Here is a 22,911-nt window from a genome sequence, read left to right on the forward strand (position 1 = left end):
GACAACAGTTCAAGTCAGCTCTCACTTCCGTGTTTGTTCATCGGCACCTTAGACGGAATTTGAAAACAGGATGGGAAAGTGTTTCGGTTGAGTGGCTACAACGGAGGAAACAAACGGGGGTGGGGGGGGGGGCAGCAAGATGTCAAAACTGAAAACCCAGCGTCCCTGCCGTCACGGCTACCACCAACAGGTGGCGCTCCAGCACCGCGGACAGCCGCGCATCGGGCGGCCGGCCCCTGCGGGAGCAACCGAGCACCCCCCGGGCGCAGGTGGCGCTGGCGCAGCCGCCCCGACCGCTGCGGGCGCTTAGTAACAGCCGACGCCACCAGAAAACGTGAGTGTGCACACGGCATTAACGTCCCCGTCCTGCGCTCCCGCGGCAGGTGGGTTCCTCCCTAGGACTCCTGCCCGGGGCCGGCCGGGAAGGCGCTTCTGGAGGCCCCCGAGGCACGTGACCCAAACGCCCACGTCCGGGGCCACGCCCGGGCCGGCCGGCGGCGGCGCGGAGGCCTCACCTGCCGGCGGCGCCTGCGCTACGAAGGCACAAAGCAGGACGACCGCGGCCCGGAAGAGCGGGGAGCCCGCGGCCCGGGCCTGCCGCCTGCCCCGCCGCGCCCGGCCGGGGGCCGGGGCCTCCATCCACACGCCGCCGCCCGCCACCTGCCGACCGTCGGTGCCACTCGTCGTTACCCAGCGCGCGCCCACCCCGCACCGGAAGTTGGCGGGCGGCGGACCGGAATGGCGGCCGGAAGAGGGAGCCTCCGTTTCCGCCGGTGGGGGCGGGGCCAACATGGCCGCCGGGCCGAGGCCCAAGTTGAGGTCGCCGAAGAACGGCGGTGTCGACCCACCCTGCCGGACGCGCCTGGGCCTTCGGGGCCACGCCTCCGCTCAGGGGCTCTTAGGGCAAGGGCGACCCTTCGACCCGTCGAAGGTTCTGGAACTTAGAAAGCGGCCGCGGGTGCAGCAGCCCGCGCCTTTGCCCTTCCACGCGCCCAGAGAAGGCGCTTTCGTTAGCTGGCGGGGGCGGAGTCCCGAACGGCGGACAGTGTGCATTGAGCGGGGCGGTGGACCGCAGCCCTCCGAGGGTTGCCTCGGCCTCCCTCGGCCTCCCAAGGGCAGCCATTCGGTCCCTGCAGACGCGTGGGGCTTCCGCGGGTGGGGGGGAGGGTGCACACCGCTGGGCGCGCCGGGAGGGCTGGAGCGCCGGGAAGACGCTGAGTGGGGAGGACAGAGGGAGCCCCTTGACATACAGTCGATCTTCATGCCACGCGCAGCCTGGAAGTTGGTCTTTTATCACCTAAGTTCAGAAAAATAGATAAAACCATCTATCAGCCTGCGAGGGTCTTTGTGGCACGAACGTGTTCAGGAGAACCGTGTGTCTGCTTTTCTGCAGCCGGGAGGATTTACTTAGTGGGAGCACACCCGCGACAGAAACACCTCTCACCCAGGTGGTGCAACCACATTGAAGAATGAAGGTTCCAGCGACTGTGACGACACAGTGCCTAATGACAATGGGCATTGTCACCTTTAATAGGGAGAAATGGGCGATCCAATGCGTTCCAGTTCTAGCTGTTACTTAGCAGCAAGGGCTCTGTCCTGGTCTCTTGCTGCCCTATATGGCTTTTGGTCAGGAAAACAATTCTCACCTCTAAAAGAGAAAGGAAACCCCACTGTGTAAATATTTAGAAAGTCAAGTCAATAGTATTATGATAAGTTAACCAACTCTCAACCACTGGAAGTGTACGTTTTGTGGTTACAGAGAAAAGCGTCATCAGAGACAATTTATAGCCATCCAAAATTCTGAAAGAGAGAAAGGCCATGGATATGCACTCACAGCACACCCCTGGAAAGATAAGTATCTCTGAACAGTCCATCCTTTCCAGAATAAACCCTGTCGAGAACGTAGATTACCCACATTACTACAACCTCTTAAGGAAAATGAACATGCCCATTGTGAAAGGGGTGGAGGACAGACACGACTTTGGCAGGATGGAAAAGAAAGGCAACCCCACTTTCCTTAAATTTCACCCGTATCCCGCTTCGGGCGTGCCAAACTATCACTTACACTACCCTTACCCCCCACCGCGGGGGGCAGACTTCCCATTGTTTCCGCTGCGCGATGACGTGCCCCTAGGTGACCCCTGCTCGGGGTTCCTGAGCCCCGGGGCTAATGCCGACCTAAAGCCTGGCGTTGGCAGAGCCATACCGAGCCTGGTGGACTTCAGGGATGTGAAACCCCAACAGCGAGTCCCCAGGCCAGACTCTGGAGAGCACACGGCGCTGAGGAGGCAAACGCTTTTCTTAGAAGAATTGAAACAAGACAGGAAATGGAATTCCAGGGCAACACCAGACATTGCCATCAGAGCGAGACTCGGAGGTAAACAAAGTGACACAGGGTTTATCGTTTTTAAACACTGAGACAAAGGGGAAGAGCACAGGTGTAAGATTCACTATTTAGCATTTGATGTAACATAAAGTTGTAAAGAACAGAATAAGAAAATCTCAGTTTTGAATTACAGACCTTAAGGAAACAGTAGTAAACATGATAAGCTTTTTTATTTTCCTATCTGTAGAATAAGATTTGGCTTTTAAAAGCACATTTATTAGTATAATTGACCAACACGAAGTATCTGTTAGATAATTTATTCTAGACATGGAGATAACCCAATTTCACCACAAGGCAAATTATATTTGACGTTGATGAGTATGCAGCATGCCTCCCCTCCTCATCCCTCCCTCGAAAGAATAATCTGACGGTTACACAAGTGTTTTCAGGGGCTGGGGTGGGATGGGAACGTCATTGAAAGTAAATCTGGGGGTCTGGTAAGAGCAGGAGCGGAGGAGAAGCAACCCCCGCAGAAGCAGGTGTGCCTGGCCCTGGAGGCGCAGAGGACGAGCCCTACCGACCGCCGTGCCCTGCAACCCTCCTGGAGGTGCCCCCAGAGAGCGTCACGGGCCAGGCCTGGCCCGGAGGCCCTGAGGCACACCTCCGAATGAAAGCCCCAAGTGTGTCCGGCAGACAGGGGGCACAGGTTAACGCCTCTGAGTGTGCGGCAAGGGCTGCATCAGAAGATGCCGAGCGGCCTCCGGCGTCAGAGGCTGCACCAGCCTCACGCTGCTCCCCATCAGCGCCCAGCCGTGGACCAGAGGCCCACGCGGACCGTCTGGGGCGGGACAGTGGCACCAGCGTGTAGTGGAGCAGTGTGGGGAGTCACGGGTCCTGCCGCCGCATGGAGAGAGCCACAGGCAGCTGAGACCGGAAAGGGGTAAGAAGACAGGTAGGGGCAACAGAGATGATGACCCCACAGTGTCACCTTCCACAGCCCCGGCCTCTGGGTGCCCCTTCTGAGCCAGAAAGAGCAGTTTGTAGAGGCATAAGCCCAGGGTAGGAGTTATACTTCTTGTGCACTCCAGCCGGCAGGGGCTCGGGAACACTTCTGTTTGGAACTTTCATGTGAAGCTTATAAATAATGTTCAACAGTCGAGTTTAGGAAGTCATGGTTTTACAATCCATTGGAAATACTGTGTAGGGAAAGACGGTGTTACTAAGAGTGAAATGCACTTTCGTCTACAAATGATAAGCACCAACTAAGGAGTAAAGTGTGCTGTACGTACTGGCACTGAGGGGACCGCTGGCGCGTTCCGGCCCGCCTCTCGCAGCGCACCTCACCTCACGGGCTCCGAACTGGCGACTGCTGTTCTCACCTGTCAGCCCAGGAGTTGAGCTCAGCCATTGGCTCACGTTCCACCTTGTAACAGTGTTCGTTGTCAAGGGTACTTCCTCAGAGGAACCGAATTCGTTTTCCACGGTCGTCCCGAGTAAGGCAACCACACCACTCTACTCGTAACCAGGAAGACCCGGCCCAGTGTTGGGCCGTTTCTGTAAGTTTTTCTAAGAGCTATATCCCAACAAATTACAAGTTGAAGAAATAGTTTATTAAAGCTAATTTCCAACTAAAAGAAGGTTAACAGCGGTTGCACCCACAATGCAGAACCAAGCAGACAGCTGGCCTGGCCTGCACATGGCACTCCCTGGGCCTGCGCCACAGAATGCAGAGGAGAGGCCAGAGGGTCCGGCTGCCCCAGCTCAGACCCGGGCGAGAGGCTGACTTTCACCATGGCCTCGGGGTCACCACTGATCTCTTCCTGCCTGTGTGTCCCTGTCTGTGAAATACGTTCCCATGCTCGCAACACTTCATGAGATTCGAGTGATGGCCACTGAGTGTAGTTCATGTAAAAGTATCTGACATGCAGGAACACCCCAGCAAATGCTAGATATTATAAAGTCCAGCAAAGTCTAGAATTTTCCGTCCCTTTTTTACTTAATTTGGCAATAATAGTACTTTTCTTGTAAAGTTGTAAGAAGTAATGAATTAAAAATATCAAGTACTTAGCAGAATTTCTGGAACATGTCAAAGCATGCATTTAATAGTACTTGTTATTATTAGCTATTAACATTTCCAAAGAGTAATACCAGGAGTTTGGGGACTGGTCTCAATATAACTTGTCCTGGGCTTTCAAGGACTTTGTAGATCCTGGAAATAGTCATTAATCATGCATAAGTACTCAGTTTTTGCAAACCTAAATACACAGGGTTGCCAATACGTTCTGACAAGAAGGTACATCTTCTGAGAATTAACTGTATCGCAGCCCAGCGTGCTTTCATAGACACCAAAGCCCAGTCGTAACAACGTAGACTGCTGACTTGCCCAGTTCTGACCCTGTCTAGACTTTTAGCCGGGTGCAGTCTTTCCTTTTTTGCTCGGAGTTGGCTGTCTTCCTCGTGCACCCGTCAAACGTTCCAAAGTTATTCTAATTATATGCAAACCCTTCGCTGGTTGGTCTCTCTGCCTCCCGTTGCAGCAGACGACACAGTTGTCCTCGTCCACGGAGAAGAGGAGGTCACCCGGCGCAACCCCCCGATTTCTCTGCCTGCATTCCCTGCCTAATGCCAACATTGGTAGCTCTTCCTGTGCCTCCCCACCTTTTTGAGGTCGCTGTTGGGGGGCCGGAGCTGCTGGGACAGTGTCCCAGAGCCTGGGCGGCTCAGACAGCAGACCCCTGTCTCTCCCAGCTCTGAAGGCTGAGGGGCCCAAGGTCAAGGTGCCGGCTGGTGCCGGTCCTTCCAAGGGCCCCCCTTCCGGCTGCAGAAGAGCTGCCCGTGTCCTGCCCTCACTGGGGAGGCGGCGCTCTGGGCCCCTTCCTCTGCTCAGAAAGACGCTGATCCCTCCCCACCCTCGCGTCCTAAATGCCCCCAAAGGCCCAGCCTCCAAACACCATCACGTCTGGGGGAGGACGTCGGTCAGCACGTGGGTTTGGGGTGCAGAAACACTCACTTCCCAACAACCACCTCAACCGTTTCAAGTGCGCGGCACAGCATCGTGCAGCCGCCACCCAGCCCAGCGCCACAGCTTTCTTCGCCTCGCAAACCCACAACCCCGTGCCCAGCAAACCCTCACTGCCTGGCTCTGCCTCCTGCAGCCCCTGGAGGCCAGCTTTGCTTTCCGTCTCAGTGAATTCGACCACCCTGGACACGTCATATAAGTAAAGTCATATCGCATCTGTCCTTCTGTGACCGGGGTATTTCACTACAATGCCCGTGTCTTAGCGTGTGTCAGAATTTCTTTTTAAAGCTGGATGATTTTCCGCATCAGTCACACACTACATTTTTAAACAGTTTATCCGTCAGCGGACACCCGGGTCGCCTCGCCTGTTGGCTGTCATCATGACGGGTGCCGTGAGCACACGTGCATGCATGTCTCTCCAAGACGCTGCTTTCATCTCTTCAATGTGCGCCCAGCAGCGGGCACGCCCAGCCCCGCGGTGACTCTGGGTCTGACTTTCTGAGGGGCCACCCCCCTGTCCCCCGACTCCCACAGCAGGCATGTGTTTTACAGGCCTGCCGTCCGCACGCAGTTCCAATTCTCGAGTTCAAGAGCTCAGCCCACTGGCCAGGGTGGGCAGTCCCCTCGGGGTGCTCCGGACCCCTGTCCCCTGTGTTCTGTGGAGGAGTTGTGCCCCCGCGTTTATTAGGGGTCACGTCCGGCTTCTGTGTGGGTGTGACGTGGGCTGCACAGGGAGTGGGCCTGGAAGCGTTCTCTCCTCCTTAGGTTTTCAAAAAGAGAGTGGGGAGGGTTGGTGTCGGCTCTTAAACGTTTGGTAGAACTCACCAGTGAAGCCAGCTGGGCTAGAGTGTTTTTGTCTAGGTAGGCTGTTGGTTTCTGGCTCAACTTCCTTTGTACCTACGGGTCTGCACATGGTTTCTGTCTCTTAGTGATTCACTCTGGGCCACTGTGTGATTCTAGTAATTTGTCCGTTTCATCTGGGTTACGTAATTTGTTGGTGTACAGTTATTCACAGGAATCTCTTCAAGTTATTTTGGTTTTGTAACAGTAGTGTAATGTTTTCTTTTCTCTCTCACTTGTGGTTTTACTTATTTGAGTCTTCTTGTTCTCTGAGTCCATCTAGCGAATTGTCCATTTTGTTGATCTTGTCAAAGAACCAACTCTTGCTTTCATTGATTTTCCCTCGTTTTCTATTTTCTACTTTGTATCTCTGCTCTAATCTTTATTATTTCCTTTCTTCTGCTAGCGTTGGGTTCGGTTCGTTCTTTTCATAGCTCCATCAGGTGCAAGTTTAGGTCGTTGGTTCGAGCTCTTTCTTCTTCTTTAATGTGAGGACTCGGGTCTGTAAGTCTGTCCCTTAGCACTGCCTCTGCCGCACCCACGACTTCTGTTGTGTTTTGTGTTTTCGTTTCAATTTGCCTCAGTTTCTAAATTCCCAGCAGGTAATAAGTAATAACTCCGCGCTATGGTGATAATGCCAACACACACATTTCAGAGCTCTTGTGTTCTCAGGGAGGAGAAAACTCGCCAGATAACCTGCCGGACAAAGCCAGTCAGCAGCACACACGGTCGCTCCCCAGCAGGAGGCGCTCCGGGTGGGAGAAGCGGCCTCCGTTGCAGTTTGGCGGGAGCACACGCGCGTGTCTGTTTCAGGTTGGACGAGCCCACGGAAAGTCCCGCCTCCCCGGGCTCGGCACGAGGCGTGCTCAGTGAACCACACGTACACATTCGACGAGGAGGAAGCGACGTGCCCGGTAAGAGTTCCCCGCCAGGTAACACGTGTCACTGTTTGTTTTACGGTCCGTGCCTTTGCTCCTCTGAGCCTTGTCAGACGGCCGTGATTTACAGAACGTGTCTGATGCGCCGGGCCCTGTGCGGACCGTCTGAGTCACTGTTGTTTTCATTGCCTTGTGCCGCCCCTTCAACTGTGCTTCCCGGGGGGGGGGGGGGGGCCTGAGTGGGGGAGGCTGGCAGTGCCCAGCCCAGACCCATTTCTGCAGGTGTCCCCTCCAGCAGCGGGAGGGACAGCCGGCGTGGCGGACAGCCACCACCCCGGAGGTCTGGACCCTCAGACCGGAGAAGAATGGCGAGTCTCAGACGAGACGAACAAAACCGTACTCTGTCCTGAGCACGTTACCCTGAAGCTGCGGGGGGACCTGTGCCAGGGGCGGGGGTGGAGGACACAGAAGGCCCATGGACCGTTCTGCTCCGCGTGGCCCAGGGTCAGTGTGGCCACTCGGCCCAAGCTCCGGGAGCTCCCGGGCCACCAAACCAGACTTCTAAACACAGCTAGGACACAGGTCAAGTGTAAGATGGGTAAAAAATAGAAGTAGCAGAAATGTACATCCTTGAAAGAATTACTGAAAATTGAACTTTAGTGAAGACCAAATAGAACCAAGAACCAAGGGGGAAAAAACAAGGGGGATACAGGGAAGAAAAGTGGGCAAAGGATTGGTAGAATGTGGTGGGAAATCTAAATAAATAGTAGCCATCAGCGATGGCAACAAAATGCTTGTAATGATATTTAAATTATTTTTGTAACAATGAGCTGAAAGGTAGGAAGAGGGTAATATCTCAAAACTAGTGTCTTCGTATTATTAAGTCAAAATTTTTAAATATTATAATTTCATGGAACTACACACTATCTGCCAAGATTTAAAATTCAAAAGCTTTCTCATAAAAACCTGACTTTCCGTTGACTTTAATGTACGTATTGTAAATTTTAATTTAATCATTAGGATAGTATGCACAAATTGTGAATTTCCGAGACAATAGAGGAAAGGAGGGAAGCGTGCATCTGTTGATCCAGAAGGTGCTGTCAAAGCAGAGAAAGGAGGAGGAGGAAGAAAGCCTGGTGAATAGTGGTAACATCACCAGTTCCCACACACGTCTGATCTCTTCTACTATTTATGACTTCCAGGATGACGGCAAACCACTTTCACAACCCAACAAGAAGTATAATGCAAAGGACTGCTTTTATAAGTCCTCTACGCAAAAGTAAGAATTTTTCCAAGTACAATTTTGATTTAAAAATGTGATTCTTTTATCTTTAACAACATGTCCCCTTTGTATGTACATTATCCCAAACTCTATGAGGAATTCAGAGAACATAGGTACAGCGACTGGGTCCCTTCTGTCGATTGCTAACATGAGCAGAAGGAAGAGTCGGCGGGAACCCCATTTCGTGGAAGAGTAGAACCCAAAAGGGAGGTGCGCGGAGAGACTCGGGGTGAGCACAGCCTCAGAGAACAGGAGCAGAGAGAGCTGAAGGGGGTTAGTTGACTCCGCCGAAACACATGCAGTGACCCCACTGGGTGCCTCTGCCCTGGGCTGTGGCAGCACAAGGCTTCTGGGTGTGTGCAGAGCCAGCACAGCCCCCAGCCTGGAGGTCGCGAGTCGGTGGGCAGGGAAGTCAGGTGTGGGCTGTGCAGCGGGACGTAGCGCCCCTTAGCACCGCGAGGGCAGGTGCGGCGGGGGCAGAGGGCGGGGTCAGCGGTCGGTCTGGGACGTGCAGGGCATGGGGGTGGCCGGTGCACGTCCAGTGGCCCAGGCGGGCAGTGGGTGCATCGCTCTGGAGCTCCGGAGAGGGGTGTGCACCGGAGAAAGGCTTCTGGGTGTCACGGCTTGTGCACGGGCGCCTAAGGCCGGACCACTGGCTGAGGGCGCCAAGGCGAGCGTCCCAGCACGGAGACATACTGAACTCTTTCTGGAACCTGGACGACGCACACTCGTACGCGCGTTGGTTCCCCGTCGCTGCGTGACAGGTGGCCACCATTAGCGGCTTCAAGCCACACCCACTCGTTACCTCCCAGCTCTGCAGCTCGGAAGTCCGGGCTGCCCCCACGGGGCTGGGGCTCAGGGCTTCTCAGGCTGAGGCAGCTTCCTCAAGGTCATGGCGGTTGCTCAAAGACAGCTGAGGAGTGTCCCCTGCTGTCACCAGCTCAGATTGGACCCACTTAGAATCACCTGCCTGTCGATGAACCCGGATTTGATTGACTAGGGACCCCGGTTACACGGGCACAGTCCCTTCTGTCACAGGAAGTGGCCACGCAAAGTCCCATGGGAGTGACAGCCTCTCTCTTGGCCAGGTGCTGTGCCCACACCTGAGGGGAGGCCACCCCCCAGGGCCCGTGCAGCAGGGCAGGAACCTGGGGGGACGCCTCTGAGCTCTGCCGGCCGCAGTGCACGGGGTGGGGTGAGCTACCCCAACTGGGCGTGTATTTTCCATGAACTGTCACCGTCTAATGATTTCTCAGAGCTTACGAAGTTGTTCCCTGGGACAAGATGCTGCCACCGAGACCCGGTCCGGGAGAAACGACGGTGGAGAGAGCCTCCGACCCGGTCGCACAGTGCTTTACGCTGAAAAGATACGAGAGGGCGCCCGCCCTCACGCAGGTCAGAGGACGCCCCCTGCCCCCCGCCGCCCCCCTCCACCCCAGGCAGCGGCGAACAGGCTGCTGGAGGCAGCCCAAGCGCTGGCTGTTTCGGTGGTGGCGCTGTGGGACGCACAAGCACACGCAAGTGTGTGTGTGTGTGTGTGCGCATGTGTGTGTGCACGTGTGTGGGATTGAAAGTAGGTCCCATGAGGTCACCAGTGACCTCAGATCTGTAACATCTGTACGAATATCTTAGAAGCTGAACACCACCTCTTTCTGAAGAGGTGTCATTGGCACCGACTGTGTCCGTTGGGAAAACTGGGAGAGAAGGCACGGGCAGGGAGGGAGGACAGAAGTGATGGCCGCTCCCCCAAGAACCCGTGTGCGGGGGACGCTCTGTGCAACTGCGTGGAGAACTGGCCTCTGGGCTTGTCCAGGCGGTGGGAGAGTCCGTCCTGGAAGCCCGAGCCGTGCGGGTCCGGGAGATGGGGCGCACCCGAGTCCGTGGGGGTGGGGGGCGCATCTTCCTCCTGGGCAGTGGGGCTCCGTCGCAGGGACCGCTCTGGGCTCTGTCCGCACCGCAGCCAGGGCTGCCTCCCGCACCGGGGCCCCTTCCCGGTGCTCCAGGAGCCCGAGCCCCACTTTGTGCCACGTGGACCTGTTCCCCCAACCCGGGCGCGTGCCCACGACCCTGCCACCTCTGCTCCTGCGCCCCTCCTCCCAGCCCGCGCCTGCCAGCCCGCCCACCGCCCCCTACTCCCGCCACGCAGAACAGCCCCGCCAGGCCAGCCCTCGGCAGCCCTCCAGGCCGGGGTCACCCCTCGCTCTGGACTCCCGACTCCCCCTGCGCCTGCAGATCCTCGGGGACTCCCACGTCCTTCCCGCCGCCCAGAGGCCCAACAGGCCCTGGGGTGCCGCCTCGCACGGGAGCCCTTTCCCGCTGTGAACCCCTCGGGGCTAGAACGGAACCCCCCACGGTGGAACCCAGTCCTCAGCACGGACCCCGGAGCGGGGGGGGGGGGGTGGGGGGGAACTGTGCATGGAGAAGCCCACCTAATCTGGAAACGTTTTTTCAGCTTTTACAGAGAAAAGCGGTATTAAGAGAGGCAAAACAGCTTTACTGTAGTCTCATGGGATTTTCACATAGGAATTAAAATCAGTTGAAGGACAAAAGCAGAGGTGTCCAGCTTATACATTTTTAAGGCTCTCTCCACTGCATGAAAGTATTAACGACAACTTACAAGAATTGGTCGTTTGCCTGCGCATTGTCTGTTGCTACATTGTGCTGGTGTCCGAACTCCTTCCCTGCGAGATGAGGCCCCAAGCTCCGGGTCCGGCTGGGCAGGCACCGGGAGGCCAGGCAGGGGCTGCAGGGGGCAGAGGGGCTGAGGGAGACCCAAGTGTGCACGGCCTCTGGGGCGGAAACCAAAGGGGGACCTTCACCCGGGCTCCCCCCAGAGCAGAAGCAGGAGGCGGGGGTGGGGGTGAGGCGGACCAGCCCCAAGGACACAGCGGAGATGTGGGGTCCGAGCCCGGAGTCGCTCAGAGCCAATGCCCAGAGCTGCTGAGGACACTCGGGGTGCCCTGTCCCCGGGAGCCAGGGGGCTGGCCTCCGGGGCACAGAGGGCAGCCACGAGGGCCGGACCGCACGGACTGGGAGTGGGCTCGGGGACCAGAGGCTCCGGGGACTCGTCCGGTGAATCTCTGTCGTCCGCCCCGCTGGTTCCAGGTGGTCGGCGGACTCTGGGACAGGTTCCAGACGAGGTCGCTCTCGGTGCCCGGCAAGCCAGTGAACTTGTAAGTGTCGCCTCCTGATGCTCTCGTCACCCACCAGACCCCTCGCAGTGGCCCCCTAGTCATCCCGAGAGCCTCCGGGGCCGCCGCTTCTGCACCCACCTCACCTCTCAGCCCCCCTCAGGATCCAGACTGCTCGGCACCCAACCCTTTAAAAATCAGGGGGTCTCTAGAAAGACAGGAGGGGCTCTAATGCGCACCACGCGTGAACTTGGGGGGACCATAAATCCCTCCTCTCAGCCTCTGTGTCCTGTACTTCTTCCGGGCTCCCTGAGCGCTGACAATGGTGACTTTATTAGACGCCCTTCCACATACGTGCTTTTCCCGTTCAGCCTGGAAAACGGCATTTCCGCCCTTGGAAGCCCCCTTGCCCTCGTCCTCACCACCACCGGCCGCCCCGTCTGACCTCCAGGGAAGCGTGCGGCGAGCGGACAGCCAGAGACGCCCGCGGGGGGAGCCTGGGGCCAGGCCCGGCCCCGCGGGCGTCCACGGGACCCGTGTCCCCGAGAGCTCGGAGCCCCTCTGCCCCACTGCACCTTAAGTTCCTGCTCTCTCAGATCAGCGCGTGGGAGGCCGGCCCCCGTGGGAGGCTCCGAAGGCCTTGGTTTCGTCTGAATGAGAGAAATGCCACAGTAGCTTGATGTTCGTTAAGTGTCAGTAACCCCAGCGCCTGTGCTTTCTCTTTCTCAAGCGTGAGCCCGAGTTCCAGGAGCAGATACATCCCGTGCTACACGTGAGTACGGCGTCTCACCGCTCTAAGGCCACCGGGCTCCGCCTGCACTCTTTGCTCCCACTTTCCGGGACAGCTGCCGCCTTCTCACCGAGCCCTGGCCTGCTCCCAGCTCAGCGTGCACTTGCACTCAGTGTCTGCGCTGCCGTCTCGGGTCTGTGATGGATTTTTTAAAAGAGATTTTGTTTACTTTTAGAGAGCGGGGAAGGGAAGGAGAAAGAGAGGGAGAGAAACATCAGTGTGTGGTTGCCTCTTGCGTGCCCCCTACTGGGGACCTGGCCCGTAACCCAGGCCTGTGCCCTGACTGGGAATCGAACCGGCGGCCCTTTGGTTCACAACCCAGCACTCAATCCACGGAGCCACCCCAGCCAGGGCAGATTTGTTCCAGGCTTGAATAAAGGAAGGGGGAGTGGCATTCTTATGCTTCGCCAAACCGGTTACTCTGGGAGTGGAATACCTTGGGTGGCCCTAACGCAGGGCGAGGCCGACCGGGAAGGCGCTGCGTCACCGACGGTGCCACCGCACCTGCAGCCTCGTTCTCGTCTGAACCTGCACCTGGCTCTGGGGGGGGGGGGCGGCGCAGGTGTGCACGCCCGCTGCTGCGGCCTCTCTGCTTCAGGGGGACGCAGGGGCTGGGGCTCCTTTCAGTCTGCCTGGGCGGCCGTGACCAGACACACCGACTGGGTGGCCTCCGAGCACCAGGACCCCTCACCGTTCTGGAGCCCGGGCGCCAGCGTGCTCGGGCACGGGAGGGTCCGCTCCCGGGTCCCAGATTTCTCGCTGGGTCCCCACGTGGTGGCAGCGGGGAGGGGGCTCTTGGGGTCATGTCCAAAAGAGCGCTGGTCCCGTCGGGAGTGCTCGCTCCACCCTCCCGACCGAAGCGCCGCCTCCTCCTGCTGCCACGACCTTTGCCTTAGGAGCTCCGGGTGGGGGTGGGGGCACATGAGCTTTAAGGTCGCAGCACCTGGGAGCAAAGTGAATGGAAGATAACGGAGGGGTGGGGGCTGCTGGCCGGCGCCCCTCCCCCGCTCTGTGGCCCGTTGGGCTCTCCCGCCGAGTGGGCTGACCTTCCTGCCCGCGGCCCCTGCAGTCCGTCAGGGACTCTCTCCGACCCCCGGGACTCAGCCTTCTCCCTCAGGCCCCCAGGCCCGTGGCTGGTCGCCCAGGAGCCCAGGCGCCCGCGCACCTCCGTGAGCCCGTTAGCTCTGGCGGAGGGCGGTGCCCGCCTTGTCCCCAGGCCCCAGGCCGCCTGCCGAGTCCGGTGCTGGCTGTCCCCGGGCCGCAGAGACGGCTGCCTTGGCTGCAGACACGCACCGGCTGTCACTCCCCCCGCCCCGCCCCGGCCCACACTCGGCTCACGGGGCCCCGAGGACTCCTGTTGGAGAGAGGAGGAGCCTCCTTCCTTTGCTCCTTTTCCGGCAAATTGTGCCACCATCGTGTGTGGCTCTGTCTTTTCTATTTTCAAATGTTGGTCTATTTTGGCAAATCGGGTTTTCGGAGGTCAGAACACGGTCTGTCGACTTCTTCTGTGTTTCCCGTGAGGAAGTCCACGCCGTCTGTCCTTCCCACCCGACAGAGGCCACGTGCAGTCCACCGACGCCGACGCCGTGGACAACCCCTGCGGGGACATCGCGTCTCTGGCCGAGCCGCGGCGCTCCCGAGCCCTCTGCACGAACACAAGCTGGTGAGTTCCGCTCCTTGCTCCTTGTGACCCCTGTACTTTGTTATCAAGGATGGAGCACGGTGACGGGTTTTATGGGAAATGAAGGGATGAAACGTGGCCTGCCACCGCGCACTGCTGAAGGGGACAGACAGCTTTTCCTCAGCGAACTGCAGTTTGTCACAAGGAGACCACCGTCTTGGGCTCAGACTCACTGAGGTGCCTTGATGTGTGTGTTTATTTGCTTTTGCCAGTGGGAGTGCTGAGCACTGAGTGAGTCTGAGTACTGTGTCAGAGGGAGTACCGAGTACGGAGTGAGTACTGGGTATAGAGTGAGTGCTGAGTACTGTGCCAGTGGGAGTGCTGAGCGCTGAGTGAGTCTGAGTACTGTGTCAGAGGGAGTACCGAGTACTGAGTGAGTACTGAGTACAGAGTGAGTGCTGAGTACTGTGCCAGTGGGAGTGCTGAGTGCTGAGTGAGTCTGAGTACTGTGCCGGTGGGAGGGCTGAGTGTCAAGTACTGAGTACTGCACCAGTGGGAGTGCTGACTGAGTGCTTAGTACTGTGCCAGTGGGAGTGCTGAGTGTCGAGTACCGAGTACTACGCCAGAGGGAGTACTGAGTACCGAGTGAGTACTGGGTACTGAGTGAGTGCTGAGTGCTGAGTACTGTGCCAGTGGGAGCACTGAGTACTGAGTGCTGAGCATTGTGCCAGTGGGAGCACTGAGGCCCAGAAACGACCTCCACGCGACTCCCAGGACACTCGGTGTCAGCCACAGTCCTGGGCTGTCTCCACGCCACGGAGCTGGTGAGCACCATGGCGGCGCACTGTCCAGCGCTGGGTGGCAGAGAGACCTGCCGCGACTCCATGCAAAGCCATGGTGTGACTTGCGGCTGTATCCTAGATGTTTTGTTTTTCTAAAGCACGCGATGTGCCCATGAGGAACACGTCTCATTTTGCATTAGCTGCTTTCAGAAGGTACTTGTGGTTAAACTCAATATCCTGCAGTAATTCTGAATTTTTCTATCTTCTGTCCTGATATTGAATTCTCTTGACCCCTTGGCCAAACTGCAAAACGTGTTTCAAAACTACACTGGGTTTTAAAATACAGGTAGTAACTCATCTCAGTTAAATGTGTGTCTAGTCCAAACAAAGGGGAAAACAGTCACACAGAGAACGTGCCAGGAACCGCGGTGGCACGAGCGTACAAAAGGCAAAGGCGCTGCCCTCCCGTCCCCGGAGACTCTGCAGGGCTGGCAGGCTCGTGCACAGTGGCCACAGCGTAAAGTGGGGGAGCCGAGCCCCCGGAAAGGCCCGCTGAGAGCTCCCCAGCCCCCGGGAGCACGGAGGGGCCGCTGCTGCCGGGGCACATGCAGTCTCAGTCCCCGTGTGGCATCGAGCTGGGTCCCGAGGCAGGGCCAGCAGGGTCAGCAGGGGCAGTCTTTGATAAATTCTGGAAGGAAATTATGGCTGTTCAATGTAGTGATTCTAAAAATTTTAGAGCGAGGATACAGGATAAACCAATCTAAAAATACTCGACAGGCATGAAAATGTAATAATGCTTCTGCTTTGAGATGGACACTCGAATGTCGAATGGTTCCATGAGACGTTCTCTGGGGTCACTCTCCGGAGAGCGAAGAGCCAGAGGCAGCATTTTCCGGATCCAGGCAGAGCCGCTCGCTCGCCGGGCAGACCTGAGGCTTCTGCCCCACGCGGCTTCCCGCCCCCCCGTGTGCATGGGCCGCCTGCTGAGCTCGGGAGAGTCCGTCCAGCTCCCACGGCCCCGGTGGACCGGGGCGGCCGGGGCGGGAGTCGGGCACCAGCCCCGGCAGCGGCGCTGGGGAACCGCTGTCCTGGCGTCCGGCCAGCGGCCTGCGCTGGACGCCTCTGCTCCTCCACCCCCCGGGCTCCTGCGTGCAAACCTCCCACCTGTTTACACTCTCGGTCTCCGCCGAAGTGGGTCAAGCACCGAAGTGCAGGGCTGTGCTAGCTGAGGCCCCCGAACTGGGTCCCCTCGCTCCAGGGTGCCCCGAGAGCTTGGGGCCGCCCCCCACTGCCGGCAGCTGCGAGGCCCAGGGGCTCCCCGCCGGGGTGGGGGCTCCGCAGGTGTCACTGCGGTGAGCCTGTGACCTGCTTGCAGTGTGTCCTTGGAGCACAGTCCCCAGCTCCGGGGGTCCAGGCCACACGTCTGAGGCAGACTCAGGACGCCGGCCCGAGGGTCCCGGCCCACCCCCACTCAGGGCGCTCGCCGTGAAGGACGCCGTGTGTGCTCAGGTGTGGGAGGCACGCCGCTCCTCTGAGGGGTGTGTCAGACGGTTTCTCCTGAGTGTGTGTTTGGTCTTAGACCCAGGGACTTCCTACACACACGGGAACACGCGTGTGCATGCTGTGTTTCCCGCCCCCCCCGGCTGGCGGGACGTGGGTGTGGAAGCGGAGGAGTAGGGGGTCGCACCTGCTTGAACTCGCTCAGCTCCGGGAAAGTGGGGAAAGCAGGCGCAGGGCGCACCGGTGGGGACGAGGGAGCAGCGTCACTGGGAGGCACAGTCCGTGCCCACACACGTGGCGCCGGGGGCGGAGCCTCGTGCCGCACGCGGTCTCTGCTCTGCGCCCGGTCCTCGGGGGGCCGCACACGTGAACCACGCAGAAACTCGGGTGACGCGGAGACAGGGCCTGGAGGCGGAGAGCCGTCGCCCTCGCACGCATGCTCCCTGCCCCCGCCCTCCCGGCGGGGGGCGGGCCCCGGGGCCTGCGAGGGGCGGGCCTGCTGCGCTGCATCCGCCCCCCCCTCCAACCCCCCCGCTCGGTGTGTGGGGGCGGGTGACCGCGACCGAGTCACAGAGCATTCTCTCCGTCTTCTCTCCCCTCCCTCACCCATTCTCTCCTCCAGCTCCGCGAACATCCCGGGGTACACCGGGAAGGTTCACGTCACCGCCACCCACCCAGCCAACTCCGACGTCCTGGCAGCCTCCCCCTCGCCGGACGCCGCAATGCACCGGTAAGCACAGGGCCGCCCCGGCTCGCGCAGACACACCGGGGCTCGCGGGTCACGGCTCTCCCGCTGAAGAGCAGCGAGGTGCCCCCAGGTGACCCACGTGCTTTACCAAGTGGGGCGTCAAGTCCGAGGGACAGGAGAGTCACTGCGCAGGGAGTGCAGGGGCGGCGCGGGGCACCCCTGAGTGTCAGGGACCCTTCTGCCCAGGGCCCGTGGGGTCCCCGTGGGGCCACGTTCACTCCTCCGTGCCTGGAGCCCGCCCCCTCCCCCAGGCCCCTCGCCACAGACGGGACCGCGTCTGTGTCTGCACAGGGCGACGGGCGGCCGGCCCAGGCGGCACCAGAGGACCCTCTGCCCTCCCCCCCCACCTGCGAGTCTCTGTGCCCGCCGCTTCTGTCCCTTCCGTCCCAGGGAGGCGCCCGGCGCTTCCTCCCCCGGACGCTCCGTCCCTCCCTCCGGTGCTCGCTCGGTCCCCCACCCGCTCCCACCCGCTGGCGCGGGCAGAGACCCAGCCCGTGTCCCCCTGGGCCGCCGTCCTCCTCCTCTCCCCTCCTTCCTTCCGCCTCTGCGCCTGTTGCTTTGTTGCTTTTCCTTTTCCCCCTCGCCTGCCCTCCCTGCCCACTCCGCTACCGGGGCACCCCCAGACTTTTGTGAGCGCTCACCCCCCCCACACACTGCCCCCTGTGCTCCCAGGCCGCCCCCCCCCCTCGCCCCCCTGGTCTGAGCTCCGCGCCACCGCGCACACGAAGCGCCGGCCGGCCTGGGGGAGGCGGGGGAGGTGAGCGGGGGCAGGGGCTGGTGACGCCCCTACACGGGGGGCGGCCCTCGCAGGTCCACGGACACCTGTGGCGGGCGGGCCGGCTGCAGTGGGGGCCGGGCTGCACGTGCTTAGGCCGTGAAGCCGCTGCCAGGCAGTCGAGGGCCACGCGGTCCCCGAGAAGGTTTTGAGCGGGCCCAGAGCCGCGCCTTAGCAGCCACGTCCAGACGCAGACCAGCGAGGACGGCGGTCGCCAGGAGACGCTGTCACTGAGGAGATGGGGTGCAGGCGGTGGGTCAGACGGGGCGCCGAGAGTCCCGCAGCTTGAGAGTAAGGGGGTGCACCCACAGAGGCTCTCGACCCCTGACCCCGCGGCGGCCCAGGCTGCCTGGGGCGCCCCCTCGCACCCGACCGCACCCTCCGCGTGTGCATGTGAGCTGTCGCTTCAGCGGCCGCGGCCCCGACAGGATACAACAGTCTCTCCACGACCGTCCCGGCGTAAAGCCGAACCACTCCGGGCGGGGCCCGCCGCTGTGCGCCCTGAAGTCCGGCCGCACGAGGGCTCACCGAGTTGTGCGCGAGATGCAGACAGCAGCAGAGTGCGGGCTGTTCGCAGCTTCGCTCGCTCGCTCGCTCTCTCATGTGCTCTCTCCCACACGTGTGCGTGACTGGCTGCGGAGCAGACAGGGTTACCTGTTCGTCTGATGCGTCCATCCCCCCCGCCCCCCCCCACTGTGTTCCAGCGTCCTGCGGGAAGAGTGGGCAGGCGGCCTCTTCCGCCACCGGTCGCCGCTGTCCAGCATGGTCACGCTCGTGAGGCCCTACAACCCCTTCAACAGGAAGGGGAAGAAGACGGCCAGCTACTGAGGGGCCTCCGGCCCAGCGGGGCGCCCTCCCCTCCCCGGCGCGGCCTGTGCGCCCTCGGCCGGGAATAAAAGATGGTTGTGTGCTCCGGGCGTCTGTGCCGGTGGAACGAGGTGGGGATGCTCTATTCTGACCGGGGGGGGGGGGGGGGGGGGGTGCTGGGACCCAGCCTGGGCCGCACCGTGGGCCGGGCCCCAGAACGCCACTGTTCCGTGACAGCGACCGAGGTTTCTGGAAGGCCACGGCAGCACGGGCTCCATCTGGGAAGGTTCCTGGCCGGAGTCGGGGCGCCTGGAGCTCCCGCGTCCTGACCAAGGCAGTGCAGGCATTCTGACGGCCGAGTGCAGGCCGTCGGCTCTCATGGTCCCAGACTACCCAGTCGAAGACCCGTGTGTGGCCCCTGAGGCCCCTGGTGACTGAGAGAGCCCGACACTCGTCCCCGAGGGCACCACGTCAGAGGTGGTGCGTGGGGAGGGCAAGCCCTCCCCACCCCCCGGCCTCAGGGCCTCCACGGGGCGCACACCCCCAGGACTCTGCGCAGACACGGGGCTCCTTGGGGGCCTCCCCGCTCACCCCACTCACAGGTGCAGCCTGCTCTCTTTGCTCTGGGGGCCACCCCTCCCGCTGAGTGGACTCGCCTCTGGAGCAGGAAGGACTCCACTGCATGTGACCTTGCGCTCCAGTCATTTCAGAAGGAGCAGTTCTGTAAAAAAAAAAAAAAAAAAAAAAAATTAGACCAAAATAAAACTCTCCATCTCTGGAGACTCTCGCCTGCACCCCAACACCAAGGGGGGCCAGTGACACCACGTGCAGTGAAGGTCACGGAGGCCACTCGGTCGGCAGACACCGCGGCCTAGAATCCCAGGCGCCTGCGGCGGGGCGGGGCCTCTGCGGGGCGGAGCACCGGCTGCCGCGGACCTCAGCACTGTGTCCGCCCCTTGCCACCCCGTCACCGGACACCTGTGTGCACCCAGCACCCGCAAAGCTCCTGCTGGGGGTGTTCTGCTGGTCCCAGCCCCTGCCCCATGACAGGTGGCATCTGCCCTCCCATGGCTTGTCATCAGACGCTGCCTAGCTGTGCCTGTCACCCTCGGAAACCCCTAGAGACGGCTTGGGACTGGGAGGGTGGTGGCCGCTGAGTCTGACCGGCCTGCGAGACTCGGGCCCCCAGCTGCGGCCACTCTGCCGAGACTCTCTCTGGGGCAAAGGCCTGTCCTGCTCTGCTCTGTGGCCAGGGCCAGCAGCACACACTCCAGGCCTTGCCGCTGAGAGGACACGCTTCCCTGGCCTCCAGTAAAGGTCACAGCGACACTAATGTTCTTTTGAAGCGAGGGGAGCAGAGGCACCGCCTGCAGCTCGAGCCGCGGGGTGGTGGTGCGGAGCGCGGAGTCAGCGTCCCGTGTCTCCCCGAGAATCATCGTGTAATGAGTTTGGCGGCTGCGGGACCGCAGGGCCGGGGAGTCGGCCCTGCACACGCGGGCAGTGTCGACACCCGAAGGGGCCGTCTGAGCGCGGCGGGGCGGGTGAGCGAGCGATGCCCAAAAGCCCCGGTGGGGCAAGGGCCGGATGGTCCTGGGGGATCCGGGCCGACCCCGGGGTGCCGGGGACAGAGCGTGTGTGGGGGGGAGACCTGCGGGGCCGTCGGGCAGAAGCACCCACAATGCAGACGCCTTGCAGCACGTAGGGACGGGCTGCGGGCCTGTCTCCCCGGGAGGGCGGCCCCTGCCGCTCTGGGCAGTGCTGATCTTCGTCACCGTCAGCTGGGCTCTTGGCCACGCAGAACCGTGGAGGTGCCTCCCGCCCCTCGGACTGAGGCCGGCCGGTGCGGGGGTCGACAGGCTGGGGGGGGGGTGCTCCGCAGGCATGCCCGTGGCGCGGCCCCCCTCCACCAGCCCCCCGAGGGCGCCAGGTGGCCCCACAGAGCTTCCCAGGGCTCGGGCGGAGCTCAGAGCCCAGGGGCCTTTGCAGACCTGACCCCCTTCTGCGAGGAAGGCGCGAGCAGCCAGGGCAGGGAGCCACGCTGTCTTTGCTGGCCGTGGCCTGGCCAGTGTCCTCTGGCCTGTCCTCCAGGAGCCTCCGCTGCTGCTTCAGAAAGCTGCAGCCGTGACCGTGACCGCGCCCCTCCCTCTCTCAGCGAGGGGCAGAGGGGCCCGCCCCAGCCAGGCACCTCCTGTGAGGAGCTGCACGGGGTCCCCTGGTGCACTTCCTGCCCGAGGAGGAAGTGGGGGTTAGAGGGAGGGGGGCGCAGGGCCCCCAGACAGACGGGGCTTCCGGGGACGAGGGGACAAACCGTGCCGGGTGCGGAGGACCCCCATTTCCCACTGTGCCCCTGAAGGAGGGGCCGGGGTCTCCGCCTGCTCCTGGTGTCAGTTGTTATGTTTCTCGTTCTCTGACTTTCTAGATTCCTCTGAGTGACCCGGCAGCCACCTCACCTGGCCCGCATCGGGGCCGGCCTCTCGCAGGGCAGGCCCTGGCCGGCGCCCGGGTTTGTGGTGAAGGGCTTCTGTCCACGCGGCGCGCGTCTCATCAGGAGGCCGCTGGGGGGCGAGGGCGCCGGAGGACAGAGCACCCGTGGTTCGGGTGCCTTGGAGACTCTCCCCAGCTGTGAGCGCTGCTGCTGCGTTGGCCTTAACAGCCTCCGAAGCAGGCTCCCTCCCCGGGGCCGCAGGGCTGTCCCTGTGGCCCACAGCCCCACCCACCCAGCCCCGCGCCCCGGGCCGCCGCCTGGGCATACCCAGGGGCCTCACCCCGACCACCTGCGGGGCCATCCTGGTGGGCAGGGGCCCGGCAGCCAGGCCAGAGCGAGCCGCGGGAGCCGTCCTGCGTCCACCGTGGAGCTGCCTCCCCTCTCAGCGCGGCACGCACCTGCGTCCCTTGTCCCCGGGGCATCTGGCGCTGCCCCCCCAGGCCTCCTGTGTGGGGCAGCCATCACCCGTGGTGACGAGGCTGCAGCCACCTATGAGTCACTGTGGGTTCTCCCCCGTCCCGGGCACGTGCCGACGTCCCCAAGCTGAGCGGATGCAGGGGAGGAGGGCTCCCCGAGGGCGGCGGGCGGCGGGCAGTGGGCTTCCTCCAGGCGAACCCTGGCGCGCTCTGCATCTGCTGCCTCCAGCCCCCTCCGGCCGTGGGCGCTGCCTGCAAATCATCGCCGAGGCACCGGGTCACCGAGTCACCGAGCACTCTCACTTTGGAAACACCCTCCCGTCCAGATTCCACCGAAGTCGGACGAGAAAGCGGCATCTCACTACGTGGTTGCTCCGTTTCCTAAGAAGGGACTGTCCCGGCCTGCGTCCGTGGGCGTGAGCTCTGAGGGCCTGGCTTCGCCCACACCCTCCGCCTTCTTCCTTCTACCTCCCGGGCACGTCCCGGGCTTCTGCCAGGGCCGAGGACACCCTGCCCTCTGGTCCTGCAACTCAGACAACCTGCACCTTGGTGGGGGTCGCTCCGGCAGGGCTGGGCCCCCCAGGGTGCAGGGTGCACCGGGGCAGGGGCAGACTCAGAAGGTGAGGCCAGGCCCAGGTGGGGGGCCGTCACCAACGTGCTCCGAGAGGAACAGAGGCACCGCCAGGGCTGGAGAGTCCTGTAGGGAGGCCGGGAGGGGCCAGGAGGGGCCAGGAGGGGACGGGGTGGCAGCCCCTCTGGGGCCCCGAACCCTGAGGCCCACGGTTGTTACGCTGTCCTTGGGGTTCCGTGGGGATTGTGCTTTGTCTTTAGCCTCAGAGTTGATGAATCTAACCTGCCAGCCGAGAGAGCTGGGCAGTTACACCCCGCACTGCGGTCACACGTGGCTGGGTTTAACGCCAGTGGGTGGGCCCCGTGGCTAGCCCTGGTGTGGTCGGCAGGGGCACAGCCCGGAGCCGAAGGCTCTCTCCGTCCCGAGGAGCTTCTGAGGACCCAGAACAGACACGGGGACGACCCGACACAGGGACGCCGGGGGCCGGCCGACCCCCCCAGGTCCCGGTCAGCTGCAGCCTCGGAGCAGCCCACACGGCCCCCGGCAGGGGGGGACGACCCTGAGCATCACCGTGTCGGCCAAAGGTCCCGGGAAGGAAGCCGGCTGCCTTCGCAGGTGCCTCCCGCCCGGGCACTCCCGTCGGAGACGCGTCCCGTGCGCCGCAAGCTGCTTCTCCTGGCGGAAACCGCCTTCTGCCGGTATCTCTGTGATCGGTGGCCGCTGCCAGCCCGTAATGGCCTCGCCTGATTGTGCGGGCCGTCATTAAAAGCTGGGCCCGCACAATGGGGTCCCGCGCCGGGTGATCCATGGGGCTTTGCAGGGGCTTACCAGCCGCAGCCGTAATTTTACTCATTCGTCTTAATTTTTTGTAATCATTTTTTGTGAAGAGGGTACAATGTCAGGCTTGCTTCCCTGCGCTGACAGATCCAATCTAGCGGAT

At 61.5% G+C, this 22,911-nt stretch overlaps 2 protein-coding genes across 2 annotated transcripts in view; one reads left to right on the forward strand and one right to left on the reverse strand.

Moving 5' to 3' along the window:
- LOC114508044 (zona pellucida binding protein) overlaps positions 1–1,028 on the reverse strand; it is a 39,051-nt gene extending 38,023 nt beyond the window's left edge. Inside the window, exon 1 of the mRNA XM_028526038.2 lies at positions 516–1,028. Within this exon, the coding sequence (XP_028381839.2) occupies positions 516–792 (277 nt within the window). The 5' untranslated portion in view covers positions 793–1,028. The remainder of the gene's footprint in view (positions 1–515) is intronic.
- Positions 1,029–1,190: 162 nt separating this feature from the next.
- Positions 1,191–18,629, forward strand: SPATA48 (spermatogenesis associated 48). The gene is made up of 9 exons (XM_028525299.2): positions 1,191–2,377; positions 6,999–7,099; positions 8,266–8,342; positions 9,602–9,740; positions 11,451–11,518; positions 12,207–12,248; positions 13,822–13,929; positions 16,792–16,899; positions 18,397–18,629. Exons 1-9 carry the CDS (start codon positions 1,819–1,821, stop codon positions 18,518–18,520), a joined length of 1,326 nt encoding a protein of 441 aa, XP_028381100.1. The 5' UTR covers positions 1,191–1,818; the 3' UTR covers positions 18,521–18,629.
- Positions 18,630–22,911: the final 4,282 nt, after the last annotated feature.

This window comes from Phyllostomus discolor, chromosome 10 (genome assembly GCF_004126475.2).
Source record: "Phyllostomus discolor isolate MPI-MPIP mPhyDis1 chromosome 10, mPhyDis1.pri.v3, whole genome shotgun sequence".
NCBI lineage: Eukaryota > Metazoa > Chordata > Mammalia > Chiroptera > Phyllostomidae > Phyllostomus > Phyllostomus discolor.